Source organism: Anser cygnoides, chromosome 18, assembly GCF_040182565.1.
Source record: "Anser cygnoides isolate HZ-2024a breed goose chromosome 18, Taihu_goose_T2T_genome, whole genome shotgun sequence".
Lineage (NCBI taxonomy): Eukaryota > Metazoa > Chordata > Aves > Anseriformes > Anatidae > Anser > Anser cygnoides.
In genome coordinates, this window is record NC_089890.1 from 13083071 (window position 1) to 13108323 (window position 25253).

The 25253-nt window shown below is 37.9% G+C and overlaps 1 protein-coding gene across 5 annotated transcripts in view; it reads left to right on the forward strand.

Moving 5' to 3' along the window:
* Positions 1-25253, forward strand: part of PITPNM3 (PITPNM family member 3) — an 88972-nt gene that overhangs the window by 46530 nt on the left and 17189 nt on the right. For 4 of the 5 annotated variants that reach the window (XM_066979695.1, XM_048074099.2, XM_066979697.1 and 1 more), the window contains 5 exons: positions 5512-5701; positions 8605-8724; positions 14108-14289; positions 16723-16892; positions 20097-20267. In XM_066979695.1, coding sequence (XP_066835796.1) covers positions 5512-5701; positions 8605-8724; positions 14108-14289; positions 16723-16892; positions 20097-20267 — 833 coding nt within the window. The remainder of the gene's footprint in view (positions 1-5511; positions 5702-8604; positions 8725-14107; positions 14290-16722; positions 16893-20096; positions 20268-25253) is intronic. The other variant, XM_048074101.2, reaches the window with a different exon arrangement.

Below are 25253 nucleotides of genomic sequence, written 5' to 3' on the forward strand. Positions count from 1 at the left end.
GAGCTACAGAGGACGCATCTCTAAGAAACAGTGCCTTTGGCTAATGAAGGCTTCAGTTCAAAATGCCACTAGGATTTGGTTGCATGCATAGTAAGGGGGATCTGTCCTGTTTTTGGCTGGGGTAGACTATATTTTCTTCATACTCGCTGGTATGGTGCTGTGCTTTGGATTTAGAATGAGAATAATGCTGTTAACACACTGATGTTTCAGTTGTTGCTGAGCAGTGCTTGCACAGCCAAGGACTTCTCAGCTTCTCCTGCTGCCCTGCCAGCGAGGAGGCTGGGGGTACACAAGGGGTGGGGAGGGGACACAGTCAGGACAGCTGACCCCAGCTGGCCAAAGGGATGTCCCACACCATGTGGCCTCACGCTGAACAGGAAAACTGGGGGGGTTGGCTGGGGTGGTGGCCATTTCTTGGAAACGGGAATTGGTTGGTGGGTGGTAAGCAGTTGCACTGTGCATCACTTGTTTTGTGTATTCTTTTATCATCATCATAATTTTTTTTGGAGGGGGGGGGGTTCCTTCATTTTCCATCCTATTAAACTGTCCTCTCAACCCATGAGTTTTACCTTTTTTCTGATTCTCTCCACCATCCCACTTGGGGAGGGCGGTGAGCGAACAGCTTTGTGGTACTTAGCTGTCTGACAGGTTAAACCACAGCACTTCCTAAACAATAAATCAGTTTTAAGACAGTGATATTTTCTGGGCTATCCTGTAGGCTTTGAGCAATTCACATACCTCTACTCTGAGCATGCTTTTTCAAGTAGGCCAGCTGAGGATGCTTATAACATACATTAATAATTATATGTTTTGAAGTTCCTGTGTGCATGCTTGTGCAAAAGATATTGGTGCGGTGAAAAACTATTAATTTTAACAATTGTTATATGTATGGCTGTAAAAATTTCAGATATGCACTCTTTTTGACAATGCTGTGAGGCTTCAAAAATGACATATAGCAGCTCCTTTTCTCTGTTGTTATTTATCCCAATGGTCCAAGTGAAGTGAACTTAAAATAACAAATGGAATTTTTCAGTGGATACATCCACTTTGGTGCCTGTTCTTCCTCAGTTACTTTTTCAGTCCTGAAATTCGCTCAATAAATGACAGGACCTTTTCAGGTAACACCTCTTGCCTTAGTGATATTTTCCTTGAGATAAATATTTTAAACAGAAGTGTACTAATCTTTTCAGCACGACAGAGAAAGGAGGAAAAAACGTACTCCTAGGCCTTATTCAACTCTTCTACAAGTGTAAATCAACAGTAACTACTGAACTCTATACTGATGGCAGAGGAGACTCAGACTTGGCTGATTTCTTCTTTTCTAAACAGAGGGAAACTTCTGTTGGTTTTGTCCAGGGTTTCCCCTAAGTGACAGTCACTTTTATAGCCTTTCTTGCAGTATAGCACCTAAAGTTACATTTGAACTTGTAGAGCAGAAAACGCTGCAGAAGAGGAGAGGACATGAGTTTTCTACAAACACATTTTGGACCTTAAGAAATGGGAACAGTGATGCTTGCTGTCCAGATGATGGTTGGAAAGGAGGGGTTAGAGTATAGGTTGAAGTTCTGAAATACCAGCTGGACTCAAAGCTAAGACAGCATATAGGAAGAAAAGGGGGCAATGTGTAGACCAGACTGCTGGAAGGTGTGCCTGACTGTTCACATCAAGGGGGAATACACCAGAACAACTGGGAAAGCAGTATGTGTGTCCCAGTTGCTGCGCTGTAAGGAAAGAGAACTAATAGTAGAAGAGGAGTTGCAACATCAAGAGGTGTTTGAAGGATCCATCTGCAAATGAGCCATTTATTAACACAGGGATCAGTAGTGTCTCTTAGGTATCCCCATAAGGCAGTGCCTGCAGGGCTCAACTAACTGGAAGAAGAGCTGGTATAGTGGAAGTGCTGGTGACAACCCAAATGAACAGAGCTCCCCCCTTCTTTCTCTTTGTTTTTTTGATTCCTTCTTGTTGCAGCCCTCGATACTCAGTCAAACTGAAAATAGCCAAGCTAGATTTTTGAGTGTCCAGCTGAATCATTCCCAGCACTGAAATACAATTAGTACTGCCAAGGTATGTTCTTGCCTTAAACCACTTGTAATGCATCCATTTACTGCTGACAAAAGGAGAGATGATTATTGGCTCTCACAATTCTGCTTCATGCCAGCAGCTTTCACAGTTAGAACTGAAGGAAGCAGTTGTGGAACATAAATTTGTGGTTAACATCCCACTTAGCAAACTGTGGGTGAGGAGGTGTGTTTTTAATTACTGAAATATTCATCGGGTGTGAGCCAGATTAAGCAGCAGCGCAAGATTTCGTGTTTGGTTTGAATGTATCCTGAATTCTGTGAATGTGCAAGCATAGTGCATGCCAAGGTAGAGCAACCCTCTGTTTGCCTTGGCACAGGTTTTGAATTACAGTGTGTCTATGTGCTGAGTATCCGGGTTCAGACTAATCCCACTGGGACCTTTCATCTGAACACACACAGGCAGTTCTCCTCCCTGTCTTGCAAATAGGGGGTTAAAGGAAAGGGATCTTTCAGGGAAAATTCACTCCAACCGGTAATGTTTTAGATTGTTTAATCTGGTCTGCTTCCATCTGCTCCCATCACTTTCAGTTTCCTGTATCTCTTGTAAATCAGAAAGACACTGCTTATGCAACCTATGTGAATCTATATTGTATGAGTGATGTCCTGTGACACATTTCCACCTTTGCTGCTAAGGACAGATAAGGTTTAAAACTAAGTTCCATTCTTGTTCCAACTAGATGGCTTGTGAGCCATCTCTTCCCTTTTCAGGGAAACAGACGTCACTGAGTAGATCAAAAGTTAGGCTTTTAATAGATTGATTTGATGAGCATACATTGATTCCCATCTCAGACTGAACCTTCTAAATTACAGTGTTAGCCAAACTGGGTAACAATTGCAATTTCTTTATTTATTTATTTTAAGAAAAAAGCTTACATTGTAGGAGGCGAAGGGGCAAAAGTCAGTCTTAACAGGCATGGGTCACTGTAAGTTGTGTCTAGTTGTTGACTACAATGGCTTCTGTTTACTTCTTGGTTTGAATAAAACCTTATGTACCTGACTAAGCATGACTGACTATGTACATCTCAATAGTTTTGAGTAGGCATTTTAGGTCTCATAGACATTTAAATGGAAGTACAGAGTTAAGCACGTGCTTGAGCATTTTTGTGGACTGTCTTATTCTTCTGTTATTAGTCTTCTATGATTAGAGATGAGTCATAAACTGGAAGGCCCATCTCTTTCTTTGCATAGCAAAGCATAAAGAAAGAGCATTGTCAGAATCTGATTACACAATAAAATAATGTAAAGGACAGGGAAGGTCTTTTAGGGAAAGAGACATTGCCTCTGAACTGTTTACACTCTTTGGTCCAACATGCCTTAAACCTAGTGAGTGTCTTGAAATCTGGCAAAATCTATTTCCAGAGCAGTACCAGGTTTTTGCTAAAGGGCATTATGTAAGACAGGGATGGTCTTAAGAGGAATTAATGCAAATGCTCAGCCTGGAAAAATCCAAATGTAAATAAGTGACTTCATTGTACAGCAACAAATGTGTACAAGACAAGGTAATTTTCTAGGTGTTAAAATTTCATCTCTTTTAATAATCTATCAAATTGCACAAGATGCATTTTTCAATTAAGAATTAATGGTGCCTAATTCTGGAGTTGGTGTCAACTCCCTGACTGAAATTCCATTTTTAATGCTTGTGGATGACGTTGCTACTGTATTTAAGAGTTTAGCTAGTTTTAACCCTGTGAGCTAAGGCAATGAGATAATGTCTATGAAATCTAGGCACAGAGGAGCTAGACACTTGCTGAAGGTAAGAAGTCTGTGGCAGAATTAGGTCTTGAAATACATTTGTTGTTACTACACCAAGGAATCACTTTCCTTTACCTCCTTGCAGACCAAACGTCGTGTTTAAACAAGAACCAGACAGGAAAGTTAATGACCGCAGTGGAGCACTATGTTGTTTTTGTCTCATATATATAGAGGTAGTATTTTATTGAGATTTTCTTCCATTTCTTAAATTCTTAAAGAACTGTGCCAAGAAATATGGTTATGCACCTAAATTACTGACAGTACTTTGCTCACAACTGCAAAATGTTATCTAGTTCCCACTGTTTGTGTTTAGCAGTACTGCAAGAAGTGGGAGAGAAAAGCCTTACCTGATTGAGGTGAAACATACTTTGCCTCTTGGTTGGCTGTGTAGTGTTTTATCCTTTCATTATTCACAAGTGGGGCAAGGTCAAGGTTTGATAGTTATCCAAACAAGTGTTTCCCCATAGGTGATTTTCCCCTCTGCTTTCTCCTTTCACCTCTGCCGTGGCCAGAGGCTGACCTAAGGAAATTATGAGGGACCTGTGTTTCATCTTTACCTGTATTTAGCCACATGCTTTCTACATTCAGGAAAAGTTTCTTCCTTGTTCCTCCTTTCTGTTGCTCCTGCTCTGCTTGAAAATTACCAAATCACTGGAGTGCTTCAGCAATAGTCAAGTATGGAAATGTTCTGTGAAGCTGAGGATATGAATACAGACTGACCTTCATACTTGAGCATTGCAAGTCATCTTTTCTTCTTCTGTTACCCTGGTGATAGCCCTGAGGATGCAGGTTTTAGCAGAGACACAGACTTTAATTCCAGTTCAGGGAGCTCAATTTTCAATATTGTGATAGCCCACAAAGTTCCTAAAGATAATGACTGCAAAATAATGTTGAAGTATATTGAATTTGCTTGCCTGTGGCTTTGGATGAACTTTGGATGAGCTGAATTGTTGAAAATGCTTCTGACTGGACAGTCAGCTTACTGGAAGAGAATCTGGCACACAGTAACGTGCCTTGCACCTTTGACTTCACTCATCAATAAAAATCAGTTGAGACATGACTGACAGGTTTAATGAAAAACTTGCAGGGTACACATCCAAACTAAAATAAAACTGGCATTCTGACAAATTTAAGCTTGCATTTTCTATCAAGTTTCCACCTTTTTGCAAAATGTTACTCTGCAAACAATTACATAACATTTCAGAACATAGGCAACTTTGTTCCAGCTGTTTGAATGGGTGGAACATTGGAAAAAAAGTTTTTATACACTTTTGAACAATGTGCCTGTCACACACGTTCTGTGAAACAATACTTCATTGTGATCATTTGACCCCATTTTTTAATGTAGTGAGTTAGTGTATGGGGGGGAAGCTGAAAGGCAATAATAATCTCTTCACTCATCTAAATTATGTCTACTTTTACATGTAAAAATAAGGCAGAAAAATTGCACCATGTGTGCTTAATTACAGGAATGCCTTCTAGCATTGTCTCAGTTTTGTAAAGCAGTAACTCCGTGATTGTTAAGCTGTTGAGTGTTGTGAGAAAATGATCCTTCCTGTACTTTCATTGTCAACTGCAATAGCAAAGCCCATTTCTGTTAATAAGTAACTGTTCATTAACTAATGCTGTGTGATGCCTTTTGCATTTTTCCTGATGATAGCATGTTCTTCTTTAGCCTAAATCCCTACAGCTATGATGAAAGCTGTCTCAGCAGCAGTGAAGACCACATCCCACTGGCTGCCTTGCCCTTGCTGGCTGTTTCGTCCCCTCAGTACCAGGATGCAGTTGCCATGGTGATCACTAGAGCAAACCAAGTTTACAATGAATTTCTCAAATCTACAGATGGGGTTGGTTTTAATGGACAGGTAGGACTATTCTTCTCTTACATCAAAGTAAAATTCCTTTAAAGTAAGACTGTTTCTTGTTAAACCACTTCTGATCTGTGTTGATGGTTTTGAGTTAATCAGTGTGGGAACAATACTGTAAATGTGATGTATATGAACATTAGCTTGGAATAGTGCCCAGCATGAGAAAGACCCTTCTGGAATCCTATGCAGTATTTTACCTGGCCTTACTCAGTTGGTAGAAGATATTATACCTTCTCCCACAACCATTTTGACACCTAATCTCTTGTTAATTATTGCTGTGAGCTCTGGTAATGTTTAGGAGCCTTAGTTGTGCAGTAAGAGTGTATTATGCTAAGCGGTGAGCAAGCCTGCCAGCTCAAGACAAGTGCTAATCTATGTTACCAAGTTCATCATCACACACTTGCTATAGCTGTTGGAAGAGCTGGGACATCAGCACATCTCTGACTAAGAGCAAAAGGAAATTTAACAGTTACTATTTCTTTTTTGCCTCCATCACAGTAGTAGTAAAGCAGTTGACAGTAAAGAAACCCAGAAGATAAATATCCAGTTGCTGACAGTGTTGCAGATTTCCTGTGTAACTCTGGGATGGTCATTTATTTTTTTCGGTCTGACCCACTCCCCAGTGAAGTCACCTGCAGACTTCTTCCAGCTGACATATGTCACAGTTATTGTTCCTACTTCTCCATCTCTAGACTAGAAAAAAGAGTACTTTCCTGCTTCACGTAGAATAAAAATGGTACTGCTACCCTGTGTAAATTACTGATATTTTTTTTTGTGATGGGGCCCTATACATAGCTGCAAACATTCACTTCCTTGAAGTACAATGACTTCCAGACTGCAGAACAAAGGAAAAAAAAAATCAGAATATAGCATAATCTTTGAAGGAAAGCATGTGTCTTATACACAAACGGATTGTTTTCCATAGCAATAATGAGATTATGCTATGGCATACCAGTATTTTTAGACTAAAATTTGGTTTGAAGCCAGTTTTACTGTCCACAGGAAGCTATTCTTGCTTGAAACATGGAAACAGCCTATCTTCAGTGATAGAGATTCAGTGATATCTTCACATTATAAAATGTGAGATTATGAAAAGAGGAATTATACAAGTTACAGAAATAATTGTGAAAAGAATTATCAGTAGAATTTTTTTTCTTTGACAAAGAAACAAAGAAATCTCCTTGTTTTTTGTTGCAAACTCTGAATTAGTATCATACGTGCAAAAGTCATGACCCCTGTATGCTCCACAGAGTTTTTACCATCAACAAATACCAGTATTGTTAGAATGGAAAAGTGACTCCGTGCTGTCTGCAGTTCTTTGCTTTGTTCCTTAGATAGAAATCTCAGTTTAACCTCTGAATAAATCATGTATTTCTAAAATAGATGCCATATAACCCAACTCCACCCTGTGTGTCTCTTTTCTCTCATATTTTGGTCTCTTTTGTCCATTTATATTGAAAGTTCGTCAGATCAAAGACTGCCCATTGGGCTTTATGCAGCATCTGGAAGACGTTATCTCCATTACCTTAATGCCAATAGTAGTGAGGATTAGAAATGGAATGTAAATTCATGGAGATATCATTAATGTCCAACAAAACATGTTGGTTTTTACCAGTCTCCATGTGATTTTCAGTTCTTTGTTGACTTCATTGAATGTTAATAGGAATCTGAATATCAGATATTAAATCAGCATTTTGGTTAATTGTATATGACTTTAGAATTAGAGTTATCTTAGGATAGATGTTACCTTCATGTATTTTGATATATATTTTTTTTTTAACTCTGAGAAATGTGTTTTTAACTGTTAACTCTCAATTAAGAGAGCCTGGTATGTGGAGATGCACTGAGAGGGGCTTGAGTTTTTTTTTCCTACCTGCATCTTGAAGTACTCTCTTTTCCTAATACAGTTCACTTTGAAGGTATCATGCACAACATTCTGGTATCCCAATCGTGTAGTTTGGTGTTGTAGCCAAGACGATTTAAGGCTACAAGCAAGTTGAGGTCTGTAAGGAGAAGTAATATCTTCTGTTAAACTGGTTGGAGTTGGGAACAACAGACCAGGTGTTTTCTTCAGTTTGAGAAATATACAGAATAGGTTCCTGGAACTGGTGGAAGAGAGCAATTTGTTAACAAGGAGAGAGGTATTAGAGCAGTTACACCTCACGAGAAAGAGGCAGAGGGACAGGGTGAAAGAATTGTCTCCTATGGGATGGGGGCTGTTAAGCACAATCAGCTTGTGAGGTAGATTCTAGTGTTCCTTAAAATTTCTTCAACTACTGAATTCCCAATTTTAATATCTCATTTATTTTAATTCCCAGGCCCATATTTTGAAGGTAGTTTGTATGTTGATATTATATGTGAAGCTCAAGACTCACAAGACTCACAAGAGTGAGTCTCTCATTTTAATACCTCATTTAAAAGTTCTGTTCCCTTGTCCTGACAGGGACAATACCAATACAGGGACAATACCAATCCGTTTTTAATTGGTTGAAATCTCCTACCCTATCTGACTACAGGAACTGTTAGGTAGCTTAAAATCTGTAAGATGGTTCTCCAGTGATCTGGACTTTTTAAGCTGGAATCAGGCTTTAAGTAGGTGAAGGAATTCTGGCCCATTTGGAAGAACTCCTTCCTGGTCAGAACGGTCTCTGGGACAGATATTCTTGGCATAGGGCATATGTCTGTAGATCAGTTCCTCAGATAAGAGGAAGTGAAAGATGAAAGATGAGAGGAAGTGAAAGAAGGTGACTACACGTTTTCAGCTGCAATAGGAACTACACTGTAAAAAAACAAGAACAAGGGTGTAAATTAAGACAGGAACTCCTATGCAGTGCAGTGATGGTTTTTGTTTCTTGTAAAACACTTGCTACATCCCACAAAGTATATTTTTATTTCCTCAGGTGTGTCTTGTTGGTGACTGCATTGGAGGAATTTTGGGTTTTGATGCCATCTGCTATAATGCTAATAGAGCTGATGAGAGTCGGAACAGTAGCAGGAGAGGAAGCATCAGCAGCATCCAGGTGAAGAGAAAAAAATCTACTCAGCTGAAATCCTATAGATTCATTCCCTGGAGGGGCAATTGGAAATTCAGGTCCATATAAACCAGAAAAAATTCAAGGATTTGGTAAATTGCAATGATAGCACAGGATTTTGCTCATATCAAAAAATTGCCACCTGAAAATAAAGTCTGCAGGTTCAATTTTATGATGCATAAAAATCACTAGTGAAGGCTTTATTGGTAGATCTTTAATGTTGGGCTACAGAGTGTCTTTTATTGCATACCTAATCCCTTACTGTAGATGTAAATGTGTCATCTCAGTAATCACAGGCTGCTGTTTTTGCCAAAATCTTCTTTTTTTTTAGTTGAATCCCAGACACTATGGAATCAATTATGCTAGTGCCTAGGGGTAGTCTAACATTATAATATGCTCATGAATAAGTTCTACTGACTGGTGAAAGACTGCCTCCTTTTTGATGAGGAATTAAGTCACCTGAGGATGTGTGAATGGACCACTGAGCATAACTGAGTCTCTAGATGAGTGCTGTATTTGGAGTGAAGGGATGATTAATTCTGTGGTCCAGGAAAGATTTTGTTGTAGGAGAAGAGCATTTTTTTAAATAATACTGGCATATAGGAAGTATTACTCTGTTTTCCACTTCAGAAAGAAAACTGGAGTTCAACTAATCTTATGTACTTCAGACTCAAGTGGATATGCAGAGGTGATGCAGAGTTTTGGAGTTGACACTGGATGAGGTGCCTGTGCTCCACTCTCCGGTGGTTTTGTGACACTGGCTAAATTGTTTCCTCTTGTGACTCTTCAGTTACCTCTCTCCTCAAAAATGGGATCAGTTATACCAGCCTTCTCAGTTCATTCAGAGAGCTGTGTGTTACGGAGTAGCATGTGAACATGGTAGCACTCTCCAGCAAAGACACATCCTCTAAACATTTCCAGGAGGAAAGTTATTCTCTGACCTGACTCTGGAGTCTCAGCAGGAAACCTTTGACAGTGCCAGCAGTGAGGATAGTGTGTTGCAAGCAACCTAAATGGAGAAATTGACCTCCTGGATCCCAGTCCTACAGTGAGACTGATTGTAGAAAAGCTGCTAATCAATCTGAGAGCAAGGATCAGACTTTAGGAAGACAGGTTCTTTTGACTTCACTGCTCTTGCTTATAGTTTCAATTTTCCTTCTTCCTTCTCTTCCATGATATCACAGAGCTTCACTTCCCAAGTCTCTCCCCAGCTTTTCCCTCTTCTCCTCCCATTTTCATCTCTAATACTCTGTAAGTTCAGAAGAACTAATAATTCTTTTCATTCCTTATCTTGTCTTCCTGCCCATTGTTCCCAGCTTGCTCCTGTGAAACACATTCAGGATGCCTCTTTTACTTTTTTTTTTTTCCTTCCTTGGTATCGCCGGTAGAAATGGATCTCATTGGAAAGCTTTGAAGCACAGAAATATGAGGGAAATATTTTACCAATTTCAGAGGCATTTGTGAAATGAAACTAACTGGAAATAAGGATGAGACTGAGGTACTCTAAACCAGTTAATTGTATGCTCTGGTTATGAACCCTGAAAATAGAGTAAATAAAGTACCTTCAAACTCTGGTTATTTTAAAGTGGTTTATAATAATAGCTATGATTGGTGATGCAGTGACCATTACATTCTCTGAATAATTCACAGTTTCAGGCTCTATAAACTATTTTTGGGGAGAGAAAGAGGGACTGATAATTTGTCACAGCAGTGTAAATAAGGAATTAGAGTGGTACATTCAGTACTATCACAGGTGAATATTTATTGTTTTGTGTTGCAGTCTGTTTTCTGTTTTTTAGTTTTCAATATACACTACATATCAAGTGAGGCTTATATGTAATTAGTAGTGATTTCTACAGCATAGGCAGAAATGTAAGTGATTACTGAGATGATGACGATTGTTACCTGTACATGCCTGTAAGGGGCAGTATTTAAAAATGTATCTTCATGTTCAATAAAAGAACCAGCAGTAGAGCAAATGTCACTCTGCTCAGACCAAACTAGTAACTCTTGCCCTATAAAAATTACATTTTTAAAAGTTAAAATGTTTAGCAAAGAAAGCCAGTGTTATCATCATCATCACCATCATCATAACACTCCTAGAGATTTTTAGGTATAGAAGGATGAAATGAACTTCATCAGACACTGGAGGTGGAAATCCAAAGTCTTACAATAGCAAACTCTGCACTTGGTTGGGAGCACTGTATCTGTTTCTGTCTTGCTGCAACAGCTAGAGTACTCATCATTTTGAAGCAGACAACCCTTAATTAGGACAAACAGAGAAAGGTGATGATTTGGACCACATGGATAAATAATACATAAAAACCACCTGTGGGTGACTGATTCAGATCCTAATTATTGATGCCACTTTACTGCAGATAGGATTTTAATTGTGGCATTTGGGGGCATTGAGAGATCTCGTGTCAAAGGAATAACAGGCTTTTAATTGTTTGAAATGCAGCGTATGGTCTTTACATCAATCATATCAGACTTCTACTGTATTACCTGCTGTATTTTTAAGTGGTTTAATATGTTTTCCAGAAATGTTTGACACTCTTTGATCTGGCTGATACGAATGCTGAATTGGCAAAGTTTATTTCATGGTATGCAAGAAAGACTGTCATGAAGGTGATCCTAAATGCTCAAACCCATGACATCGAAATTTAGCCCCTTGCAAAATATGACCTGAGGTTATCTTGTGATGCAAGAGAAGAACACACTTTCTGCAAAGAGAATCTGTTAGTGAAGCTTAGAGGACAAAAGTGAATTGTTGCTGCCTTTCAGGGTTGAAGACATTAGCTTCCATTAGTGAGCAGTCTTATCAGCTAGTTCTGTGGTGTCACAAGCTAGTTATTGAATACTGTGAAGAAATAAGAGTGACTAAAACAAGTGTTTGGTTTTACGTTACTATCAACGCTATGCCTTTTCAACAACCAGCACTCTCCCTGAATCCACCAGTAAATCAACAGTCCTACACCAAAATGTTTTATCACATTGAGATTTTTTCATCTGCTTTTTTGCTCTGGCAACATCAAGTATTCCTATTTTTTTAGTCTATTGACAGCAATGACTTTTTAAAAAGTAATGGGAGCTGAGATGCTGGTGTATCTGCCACATGGTTTTAACAAACAGAGCATTAAAATGTCACCAGGGTTTTGATGAAGCTCTGAGACTTGGCAGTACTTACATGGTTTTCAGAAGTCACTAATGGTATGATATTTAAGTCCTTTGCCCATTAAAAACAGTGGATTTATCAGAGGACTTCATGGGCTTTTTGTTCAATCTCTAAAAATTCCCTTTCAGCTCTGTGTATGTGGGTTCACCTCCACGTAGTGTATTTGAATATTCTTAGCATTCTAATAAATTTATTAATAGTAAAAACATCTGCCAAATTGATATTTTGGTCAAAGGTTGCATGCAGAATATTTGTAACATGCAAGTTTTAAAGTTAAAACCATAAAAATACATATATTTTCATGGCACTTTTGGTTAGGAACAAGCTAGAGATCAGAAGTCATCATGGAGGCTATGAGGTAAATAAAAACCTTTTGACTACTGAATCAGTTTGAAGTAATCATGACACATGAACAGATTAAGACATGGCGTTCACATATGTTCCTGAGAATTCTATAAAAACAGTCCTGAGAATCTATAAAAAAAGTTCCTATGTAAACTTTATCAGGAAAGTTTGGACATAGAAATTTTGGCTTTAGAAGGACCCTGGTGTTCTGCAGAATAGATAGAGATGGTAAAAAAAAGCATTGATGTTGTAAGAGAGCTTCAGTGTAGGATTGTAAATTGCAGGACATGTTAAGCTATATAGAGTCAGTTTCAGAGTTTTAAAACAAACAAAAAACAACAAAACAGAAATGAAACCAAAAACAAGGAGGACCTGTAGTTGGTTCTGGCTTGAACTCAAAGGAAGCACATGTTTTTCATAGGCTGCTGGTTTTGGTTTTCTGTCACTTTAGCGTACAAAGCAGCAGGGGCAGTTATCTCCCAACACATTGCAGGAGCCCTCCCCTGCTACATGGCCCTGTGGAACAGTTCTCTGCCTTTTAGTAATAGTAGCAACTAAAAAGCCAGAAGTGAGGCTTAGTTTTAACAACGTAGATGCAGTTATTGCGCAAAGCAAGGTCATAAATCTTATACAGCTTTCATATGAAAGTTGGCATGGTATGAATTTTGCTACATGTTACCATGAAATCCAGAAAAAATCCTACATGCATATATATATATATGTACATATATATATATATATGCATGTAATATATGGAATATGGAATATAATCCTACATGCATGATATATATAGACAGGAATATGTGCATATGTAGGATATATAGACAGGAATAATTGTCTATGAACGTGCTGGTCCTAAACTTATCTTATGCAAGTTATTAGGATGCAAATGTTAGTTGCATGGTATTATTCATGCAGGTTGGAAATTAGGTTGGAAATTGGGAAAAATTCAGATAGGAAATTAGGAGAAATTTCTTCCCAGAAAGAGTGGTTAGACACTGGAACAGGTTGCCCAGGGAAGTGGAGTCACCATCCTTGGGGGTGTTTAAGGCAAGGTTGGATGTGTTGGTAGGGGAACGGTTGGACTTGATAACCTTGGAGGTCTGTTCCAACCTTAATGATTCTTTTATTCTACGATTCTATCCCTTGAATTCTAGTACTACATTATAGAGTTAGTAGGATATGGATGAAAACTGTTAATCACACAATTAGAAGAGATAACTCTTCTCCTAATGTGTCTTGCTGATGTTCATATGCTTGAACTATTTTTTAATTAAAAAAAAAATCAGAGAGGATGTTGATGTAAGCTGCAGAAGTGCTGGAGGAAATGAACAATAAATACATCTATTTCCTATTTAAAGGGGTACCTTAAAGATATGGTACCACTGGTCTCCTCTTGCATCCCACAGAAGTTCACATTCTTTAAAAATCAGGTCCTGCATCCATGGAACATAATGAGCAAGACTATTAATGTTCTAATGGCATTTTGTGCACTCAGGTAAGACCCCTTCTGATTACTTTATAATATTTATAGTTTTTTAAGAATGATGAAGTCAACAAGGGATGAAGCCTTTGTGTTACTCTTCCCACCACCGCCCCTATGCCTCCCCACTTCCCCCCACCCAAAAAAAAAAATCCTGATTCTCCTTCCACCTTTTAGGCTATACATCTTACAGGGTAATTTAGTCTTCATCTCTTTCCATATCTTCTCCAGCAACAGGAAAGTCTAACCCCTTCCACCCTTTCTTGGATAAAATGAGGTCAAATGTATAAATGCAGCCTTTATATATAAGCTCTGTTGTATTTTGGTCCCTTTCTAAATCTTCTTTTTGCTCTGTTCATTCTCTGTAGGATAATCCCCTTTTAACAGAGGACTCCAGTCTGGGTGGCAGCAAACGCCTGAGCAAAAGCAATATTGACATCTCGGAAATCATGGAGGATGAGGACCCAAGGCAGCCATTGCCTAGGAAACAGAGTGACTCATCCACCTATGGCTGTGATACTATAACCCAACATCATGCTTTCCTGTCTAGGTAACTAGTGTGTGATGACTGAGTAAAAGAAACAGGCTTGCCACTAAATGCAGCCTGTCCCTGCCAGTGGAACAGAATCATTTTTATTGGTTGTGGTGTATTTCTGGAGGTTCGCTTCAAGTCCCTGCAAATGCTTTTCAAAGAAAACCATGAATATAGAGTGTCTAACATTAATTTACTCACATGTGGAGAGTTTTTGTTTAACTTTTATTCATCTGTGAGAGATTTGAATATGCAAAAGTGAATGTAGGTAGATTCATTTCTTCAGTGGGGCCCACACACATCAGGATGGATGAATGCTTTATAATTCTGAATTACTGTTACATTTTTCTTGGACTTCATTTACAGGCTTTTCATTATTCTCTGAAGAGTGATATAATTGCTTTTGGTGTTCTAATTGGTCTACAAGCTATACAGAGCATATTTGAAACAAAACAACAGCTAAAACTGTAAATGTCAGGCCTAAATGGGGAGGAGGCTGGGGGCAAGATTTAATCTCATTAGCTTTCTTGCGTCCTAGGAAACCTTTTAAATACAAATATGATGGGAAAATCAGCATTCCTTTTGTTTGCCTTGTTGTTTCTGCCTGTTCTTAGCTTTTGCTTGCTTTTTACTTCTGAATTCTTTGTGCTTTTTATTCCTCTATCCATCTCATTTCCTTTATTTCATCGGGAGTGATGGAAACGGAGAAGTCTTAATGTGTGTTCAAGTTCTGCTACAGTTTAAGTATAGTGCAGGCTTACTGCTGTGTTGTACTTCAGTCTGGCCGTTTTGTTAGTAGCAGCTTACGGTAATTTTATTGCCTCAAACTTATTGGGGTTTTGTTTTGGATATCAGCATGTTGCGTCTTCCCTCTGAGGCAAAATGGTTGGTTTTGCTTTTCCACAACTGAAAACTTGTGAAGATTTTTTTTTGTCAGTTACTTTAGATTCCTCTATAGGAGTACTGTGCTATCGATAAAGTATGGTGCTGGATTGTATAAAGAACTTCATACTTGGGGGATAATAGAATAATTAAAAAGACAAAGATAACTGTCTTTTTACAGGTCTTCTCTTTTAATTTTCTGGATATCTGTGTTTTAAACTAAAAGCTTTCCACGGAGCTGTACTTAAGCGAGAAGTTGGAACATGTTATCTTCCATTCACATTTTGGACACCTCAAACTTTAGTCTGTTGCAGTTATTTGAGAAGAGTTGCATATACCTAGACTAAAGGAGGCAGAAAATATTCCTTGATAAGGTGGGGGAGGGAAGTGTCAAACCAAACCAAACCATATCATCCTTTACCCCACCCTGTACATGGAGATTCCTAGCCTTCGGTTTCCAGCCTGTGAGACTTGCATAAGATCACTAGACCTTTTTTATCACGCTTATATACTGCTATTTGGAAGTAGTGTGTCAGTGTGAGTAATGAGGTTACAAAGATCCCTCTTTCACAGAGAAATTGATTTTTGAGTTACTTTTTTAATTACTTTTTGGGAGTTTTGATTAATAACATCAGGTTATAATTTGAGAATGTCATTAGGTTCTCAGATTGAAAGAATTGTCTTGGTGTTATGGTCTGATTCAGGACAAGTCTTCAGGATTTCTGGATTCTGAGCCATGATTGGCCATTAGTGTAAAGTGTAGTGTGCAGATAACTCATGAGGGCTTCAGTTACAGCTCTGGTGATAGCACGGTCAGCATCTCTAAGTCAGGTTTTGCATGCTCTGGCGACGTACTGCTCTGTCTCATGATGCTTCATGGGCAAGAGGGGTGTATATGTATATATGCTACTGTTCTGCATCTGAATGTAGTAATTTAATCTCTCACAAAGCTAAATGAGGGGTGAGTATTATTTTCTTTGTCCATGAGGGATAGGCGATCTGTATTTACCATATGCATGTATGGCACAGAAAATAAATGAAAGTGTTTAAATCGCTTAAAAGATGAAAATGTATCTATAAGCATCACTAATTTTAACCTGTAATAACTAGTTAATAACTAGTTGAAAAGTAGTAAACTTTTGTTTCATAGCTCACAGAACACGTAAAAGCAATGCTTTTTTATGTACTCGTACAACTGTAACTTTTTAATACCATTGTCCTTACACAAGTTGAGTAGGTTCAAATTTGTAGCAAAAGTTGCAGAATAAGCTTACATACATCTATACAGCTAAAAGGGAGGGGAGATAGACTTCAATTTTAAGAGTCCTTGCATAACTTACTGATAAGTATTTTAACTGTAGAAAACTTGTATGTTGAAGGTAGTAAACTTAATTAATGGCCACACTGGAAATCATAAATGGCTGCTATACTGTAATTAATCTTTTTACAGTGTAAGGCGTATTGCTTGGATCTTGATGCAGGTGCTAGAGCTTTCTAAGCAGCCTGTTTTTGGAATGGATTTCTTCTCTGGATTGATTATTGTTGAATCAGTGCGTTTTCTTTGCTCAGCATCCACTCAAGTGTGCTGAAAGATGATGCAGACTTTCTTCCTGTGAATTCCAGTCTCTCAGAAGTAAACCTGGGCCGATTTGAATTTGAGGTGTCAGATTTCTTCATCTTTGGATCGCCACTTGGTTTGGTGCTGGCCATGAGGAGTACTGTTCTGCCAGGCCTGGATGGTAAGCTCTTTCTGGGGTTAGAACACAGGCTGTTTAATGACCTCTGTAAACAAAGAGACACATTTAAAAGGAGGTAAACAAAAGAGTCTAGTTAAAGACTGGGGAATGAAGAAAGTTTCTTTCTTCTTCTAAAAGATGTGAATGTTAGTGTAGCTTGGTACTGAGGCATGAGGTGGTGAGGTGTGTTCTGGTGATGTCACTGCTCACCCATTTGCAGTAGTGTGTCTTTTGCTCTGCTGTTGATTGTAAATTCCATAACATACAACATGAAGCTTATACCTCACCAAGGAGAAGTCCTTGAAAATGACACCAAAAATAGCATCTGAGCTTAGTCATTTCATCTTGTTCACTTCTTGCTTCATGTGTAAATTTCAATCCCATTAGTGCTGGTTGTCAGCCATTTTTAACTCTGGTAAGAGCACGGTGATCAAAGATATACAGGATTTTTTTTTTTAATATATCTGGATTTTTTTCACATATTTTAAAGGGCTTTACTTTTCAAAATTCAGTGTGTCTCTTTCTTCTGTGCATCATGTGAGGTTTGGATAGCAAGGCATCTTCATGGGAAATGGTATGTTCAGTTATTAGATGAGGGAGAAAAATCCATTGCAGTAATATAAAGAGACAACAATTCAGGACTCCCAGGTTTTTTTTCTTTGTAAAAGTTCAATTTAAACACTTTTGAGTAATGTCATTTGGATATCTTTCAAATGTTGCATTTAATTGCTGGAATAAATTGGAAAGGAATATGAACTGAACTTTATTTTACTTGCAATAGGTAAAACAAAAAAGTCTATAGGAGGCTTCAGACATCTCTTAGGAATTTTTTATCAAGTTCTGTGGCTTCAGAGGAGAATATTATTTAACTCTCATTTTGCATTTCTTCTGATTGTTTGATGGACAGATCATCCTTTCTAGAAAAATCAGCATACAACAGATAGTCTGAGCAGGTTTTGGTTGTCCTGCAGCTGGAAACTTGGTAGTTGCCAGTGATAACAATCTAAAATGTTTTACAAAGAGTGCTTTGGTAAAATGGTGTTCATGGGCATGCATCATCGCATCTACTTTAGGCAGTTAACTCAGATACCATGTGAGGAGCAGTCTAGTCTTCATCTGTCATCAGTGGATTGCATTTAGTTACCCTCTGAATAGCTGTGCCATTTTTCCTTCATAATAGGTTTAGCAAGACTTGAAAAGGTGCCTGCCTGTGCAAATGTGGGCTGAGTATGCATTTGGTTGCTGAGGTTTAATGTATTTTGCATATCTGACAATAACGTATTTCAACAGCTTACATGGGCTGAGTGTTATTTGACACTACCAGCAGGATAATTTGGAGAAGCACGTAGAAGTTTCCCCTTAAACATTAATTCAAAAGGAATGTCTTCCTTTCTTTTCTCTCCCATGTCACAAATTCCTTGTGGTCTCACATTGTGTCCTAGCTGTTCATGAGGTATGACACCCCATTCTAGTTCTGTTCTGAGCAACTGGAATTTTCTCTTTTTCCAATAGTCCTGTTTCTGTCCCTGTTTGAAAAAGATATATGAACATGTGCCTCATCTTTAGAATTAATGTTTTTCTGAACTTGAACCTCAGTGCTGAAGTATCATAGTATCACAGAATGTCTTAGGTTGGATGGGACCTTAAAATGATCTACTTCCAACCCTCCCTGCCATGGGCAGGGATGCCACCCACTAGATCAGGTTGGACAAGGCCCCATTCAGTCTGGCCTTGAACACCTCCAGGGATGGGGCATCCAAGGCTTCTCTGGGCACCCTGTTCCAGTGCCTCACCACCCTTACAGTGAAGAATTTCCTCCTAATGTCTAAACTAAATCTATCCTCTTTTAGTTTAAGACCATTCCCCCTTGTCTTATCTACCCGAGTAAAGAGTCCCTCTCCATCCTTTTAAGTATCTTTGAAAGGTTTTTACTATGAACAATAGAAGGGTAATTTTCTTACCAATTTAAATAAAAACATTCTGTCCCTCTGCTATAGCTTTTACAGAACAGAGATTACTGCAAAGTACTACTATGATCTGCTTATGGCAACACTGCTTTGACAACTCAGAAGTAGTCTTAGAAGTTCAGAACTTGGTACATCAATATAGTCTACATCAAGATTTTTCCCTGTATGCCATTAATAACAGCAAGCAACAGAATAAATATTTTTAGAGTCCTTCCAGCAACACGGGAAGGACTTGAGAAAATCTGTAAGAATGCAGTGTTCTCTGATATAGGTAGTTCATTGTGACTCTGTGACTGCAGCAGAGAAAGTTGAACAGTGTCAAGTTTTCTCAGTGCAGTTTTGCTGATGTACAAATACCTTTACTGCTGCTCTTGAAAATTAGAAAGAACCTAAGTAGGGTGCTCTGATTTTATTTTTTTTATATCTATGATGGGTGCTCTGATAAGGGATGTCATTTAAGATAGATTCTGTCAGATCTAATATTCAATAACACTGTCCATAATGAATTCATCTACCCAGGCTGGCAAGATTCAGAGTGATTAAAGTGTGGTATAGCTCAATGAGAAGGGACTACAATGACTGTTGTACAGATTTTATCCATCTTGTGTGATCACTCATCTAAGTTATGCTGCAGTGCCCTGTAATCAATCAAAAGAATGCCCTGTTAGCTGAGTAACAAATACCCATTTCCCGTTGCAGCCCCCAAAAACCCTCAGAATTTTCATATCTTCAGCAAGAATGTTAAACATTGCTTTGAGTATGACCAGCCTCATTTCTATGCATTAGCTTTCATAAGGTGACTTCAGAAACTGCGATAATGTTACCTGTCTTCTCTGGATCTCATTTAGATTTCAGTCCTCTATGTGTAACGGGCCTGTTAAACCATTTTGCTGGTAAATATTTGAAGTGCTGAGAGCGTCATAGTTGTAATGCTCAGTAACAAATTTACAAGACTTTTGAACTTCTTTGTACTTCCTTGCTTCTGTCTTGTTTCTCTGGCTCATCTTCATGTCTGCTACATGCCTACATCTGAGATTGTGATGTCTCTGTAAAATTCTTTTGCAACAAAATGTTCTTTACGGAGGAAATTGTAACTGATTTACATAAATTTCCCATGGCTAAATATGTGCTAGTCTGGAGTTGCAGAAGACCATATTAATCATATTTATATATATAGACTCCTTGAAAATTGTAAAGGTGCAATACTGAACTCTCTTTCTCTGTTTGATTCTCATCCAAGTATGCCAGGTCCGCCCAGCCTGCAGCCAAGTTTACAGTTTCTTTCACTCTGCTGATCCCTCTGCCTGCAGACTTGAACCATTGTTGGAGAAAAGATTTCATCTCCTGCCTCCATTCAGTGTCCCACGGTACCAGAGATACCCACTGGGGGATGGAAGATCTCACCAGTTAGGTACAGTACTTATTTTCCATAGCTCTCTTTATCTGTTCTTCTCTTGAGCTTTCTCTCCTTACACAGCTCAAGAGGATATGAAATACAAATGTGCTTCCATGCTAAAAACTAGTCATCTGGGACAGAAGGGTACAGGTATATTTAGCAAGTATCGAACCAAAGATCACTGAGAAAAACTGGTTCTTGCATGTGAGCTTTTGGGATACTAGCTCTGTTAAATAGTGTTTGAAAAGTGAACCATTGCTTTAGTTGAAGAGTCACTTGCATGCTTCCATGTCTTTGACTGAGTTGATTGATACCATCATTTTAGACTATTTATTTTTACAGTTAGTTGAACTTTGCCTACATATACCAGTTGTTTTAGATGTTGTTTCTCTTGGTCATTTGTAGTAGTTTTATCGCAGATATCTATTAAGACAAATTATAGCACTAGGAAAATTGTCTTTTGATCTGCTCTTTTGTTGTTAGACTACTAAATAGTAATCATATTCAGCAATGGATGTTTGAATCCAGGAAAAAAAGAAACAGATTGATTGGGGAGGAAATAGAAAGACATGGATTTAAAAAAAAAAAAAAAAGGAATTGTGCTGTTGTGTTGTAACAATTATGTTTTGACTTTTCATATAAAAAATGAGATAGTTGTACAAATGTGCAGTATCCTGACATGCCATATTATGCAAAAAAGGAATTTATCAGTGTATGTGTACATGCATACACATTAGATTTATTCTTTTTGCTACACATTCAGACATGAATTCAGGCCTCAGCAGAATATTTCAAAAGGCTTTTCAGGATTTGGAGTTTCATGTTAAAGGCTAATACAGTAAAATGGCAGTGTTTTCTTTTTGTTAGAACTGGGTGAATATAGATCATTGGGAGCCTCTTCTGTGCAGTGTGATACACACGCATCCCTTCCTTTTCTCTGCCAAAAGTAGTGTGTATATTGGATGCAAATCAGTCTAAATCTGATTAAACCAATTTTTGAAAAACTACAGATCTTGAATTGTATCATTTCACATTCATAACAACCTCCTATCTAGGAAAAGCTCAGCAGTACTAAGTTCTCAGATAAAAATTTGAAATAGGGCACTTTTATGCAATAGTTGTTCTTCGTCATAGCATATAGTTCTTTCTGTTGCAGATGTCTTTAAGGAATAACGATAATTAGTACTCAGATTTAGTATTAGTCTGTAGTTTCAATAGTAGTTAAAACTGTGACTGGTGACGTTAAAAAACATAGATATAACAGACTGCATTAGAACAATACAAATAATTTTATGATAAAACATGATATTAAAGTACTTGGAATTTTTTTAACTAGGAAATGAGATGGAATAGTCTTCTTAAATTAATTCAAAGACCAGTGTTCATATGAGTAGGTAAGCATTAAACAGCATGAGAAGAGCAAGACTCATGGTTACACATGAGCTGCTGAGTTGTGTGCATCTGTTGTGGGAATCCTACAAATGTTGATGACAAGGGCAATATAAAATACTGGTACTGACATTTGGTTTGGAAAACAAATGTTCTGGTTCTACAAATGGGATTTATTTTCATTTTTACAACATGAGAGTCTATATTCTCAGTGTTTACTAGAAATCAAGGTTTGATTGGATGGTAGAGAGTCTAGGAGTGGCAGGTTTTTAACAGGATGTATTATCAGATTGTCACCCACTTTCAGCATGAAACATAACAGCACAGGTTCAATAAAGGATTCGGAACAAATTCCAATGTCCAGAAGAGAGATTAAGACTTTATTCTGAGAGGGTAAATGAATGTTCAAGTATGAATTTACCTGTAGCTGCTTCCTTACTGTTAGCAGTTGATTTTGTTTTGCTGTCTAGTACAGAATACTGACGAATACCTTAAGAAAAGCCTTCATATAGTCTCACCCACACCAACTGTCTTAACACCATTAGCTAACTTAACGCTATTGCCAAGCCACTGAAAATCCTGAAGATCTGTCTTTTCCTCAGGAATTGACTAAGGAATAGCCAAGCTGTTGGAGTGTCCAATCTATGGAATGTGTTCTCTCATCACCCGAGTGTCTGAATTTTCCTACTGCTTAGTTAGGCACAAAATTCTGTTTCTGAAACGTATCTCAGGCTATCTGAATACTTCCCTTAGGCTGCTTTTCAATTTGAAAATGTTGTGTTGCTGTATTTTACGAGCTTTGTTGTATTGAAGTAAACTCTTCAGATACTAAGATTCTTGAAGCAGAGACTTTATAAGTGATTTGAGAACAAAGGGTGTTCTTCTTTGGTTCATCTAAGGCAATGTGTCAGAAGATTCTCCTACAAAGCACATAAATCTGGAAACACTGTCTGTTGGACGTATTATAAAAATTCCTAAGGTCTAATGATCAGCAGGTGTTCCATGGTATGGTTTTGTATTAACTCTGCATATTTAACTATTGCTGTGCTTTACATCTAAGCTATGTTACTTCAATGAATATGAAATCCTCTCATTTAAATGCACATGCTTTGAGATCCTCTTGGAATTAAAGAATCTTAATTCACAAAGGATTAATTCTAGTGACTGCACAGATTTTTTTTTTTCCCTTTTCTCTGATACCTGGGCTTGTGAAAGCATTTCTCCAAATGAGAGCTTTTATGGTATTAACTTGAAATGGTAGTTTTCTAGTGAAATACAATGAAACCTAATTGCACCAAACTGTATTATTATACACTGCCCAAAACAGCCTTTTCTGGTAACCTTTCATGTCACTGAAGGATCTCATTCCCTGTTCCTTTTCTCATAAGAACAGATGGTTAATGGTTTTTTGTTGGTTGGTTAGTTTTGTTTTGTTTTAACTGTGAGGGCAAGGTACAAAGTTCAGATTGTGTTACAACACAGAGAAAGCCATGTTGTCTTGACTTCTATTGAACAGCACCTTTCTCAATTTTTGCCTATGCGACATTTAGTAATCAGAATGCTTTTGTGATCCTTTACTTTGTGACAGATCCCTGATTTGCCACCACTCGTGTCTTTTGACACCACTAGCATGTGAGATGTAATTTCTTTTTGCTTTGCTGCTTATGGCATGGGGAGGGTTAAAAATATGGTCACTGTGTTTACTGAAAACACCTGGTTTCAATCTACCCTACCTTTTAGACATTTGACATAGCAGAACTTAGATAATTTTCTTTACTATTTACACTTAATAAAGAGTCTTTGAGCTTCTGTCACGTTTTGTTTTGCAGCACAATTGAAATAAATGCAAATTTCTTCTCTTGCAAAGTTCTATTTATAAGGAATATGTAGGATTGCCAACTGGTATGCTTCATTATGGGTAGACAGAAGTCAAGGTCTAAAAGCACTGTATTTCTCTGATTGTATATAGAGAAAATAATGAATTGTTAATTTTGTCTGGAGATGGTTACTGAATTGCCTGGCCGTGAGGAAGTTGCTTTGCCTCTTTGTCTTTGCTGCAACTATCATAATTACCCAAGCTGAGACTTTGTAAAATGATCTGCCTTTATTATCAAGCTTGATAAGTAAAAATAAAGTTAGACTAGTAATAAGACCCTATAATGATAAGTGATAATAGCCTCTAAAGGCTCTTAAAGAGCCTTTAGATCAGATCTTTGGAGCCTTTAACCTCAAATTCTGAGTCATGTGATACTCAGATTCATGAGAAAGATTGTTTTTGGAGGGAAATGTCTTTTTCAGTTACTTAAATGGAAGAATAATGGAAATTGTCCTCCTTTACAATTCAACAAAAACCCATCCTTCAGAGATGAAGGCGGACTGCCTTACCTGCGTAACATAAAGATGATTTAGGAAATATGAGAGAAAGGCATTTTTGGCAGTTTTCTTCCAGTTTATTGATTTGGTCTCTTCAGAAGAAGAATGGTTACTCGAAATAAAAGTATTAGGAAATAAACAAATTACAAACCCCAGATTCTTATTGAGCAGTTGGTAAGCCAGCCAATAATTTGGAAAAGTCAAACAGTGTGTTGGCTGACAACGTTTTCCATTTTGTGCAAAGTTATTGTTTTTAATTCTCTCTCCATCTCCATTTTTGTGGGAATGAAGAACTGAATCTCAAACTTTTGAAAAGTTCTAACAGAGGAGGAAGGATTGGATTATAGTCAATTTACAGTAGTTTCAGTAGAGCAACAACAATTCGGAGGTAGAGAATTTTAAAAGGCACAACAACCCTTTTTATTGAAGTGAATTTTTTAGCACCAGAGAGGGGAAGCAGAAAGTATGTGTCAGAAAACTGCCAACCACAAGCACTTTCTGGAGGTGTCATTTGTTTTTAGCTCTCATTTACAGAATTTATTGCACTTTCTGTGGAATTTCCTGCTGATTGCAGTTTGGTTCAGGTTACTGGTTCAGATAGACCACTAACAGAGTGCATCTTCCTTGTTCCTTACTCCATATGTCTGTGGATTCTACTGCTCTATCAGCTCTTCAGTGAGCTGATTTGCTGTGATACTTCAGGCCAACGTGGTTTGGAGTTTGTTGTCAGAAGGGCTAAGTGCATACTGGTTCAGTGTTAGAATGACATAGAATAGAACTTTTACTTCTTTGTACCTCTTGTTTTGCTACAAAGAGCATATAATATCTCCCCATCTTAGGAGGTAAGTTATAAGAAAGCAGCACTGTTTTTAATTTTCAGTTGTCTGCGTTAGAGGTTATGGTTTGCCTGAGACAAGGGAAGTAATAAGATTGTACTTCCATCTTTTTTACCTCCATTAATCTTTCCTATAGCCACACATAACTTTCCTTGTTGTGTGGCGTCAGAAAGATTCCTTTGAAAGAACAGTTCATTGCAGTTATTTTTCTTAATGAAACTCAAAATACATATTTCCATGGAAAAAATGATTGAATACATTCTTTTGAAACTTTATACCAATCATGAAGTGTTAGAATTTAATTGCTTCTCTGGTTCAATCTGGTCCATCTCCTTGTGTTGTCTCATGCAGTTGAGATATTCAGGCTTATGTCAAAACAAGACAGAACCTTTCCAGCCATGTC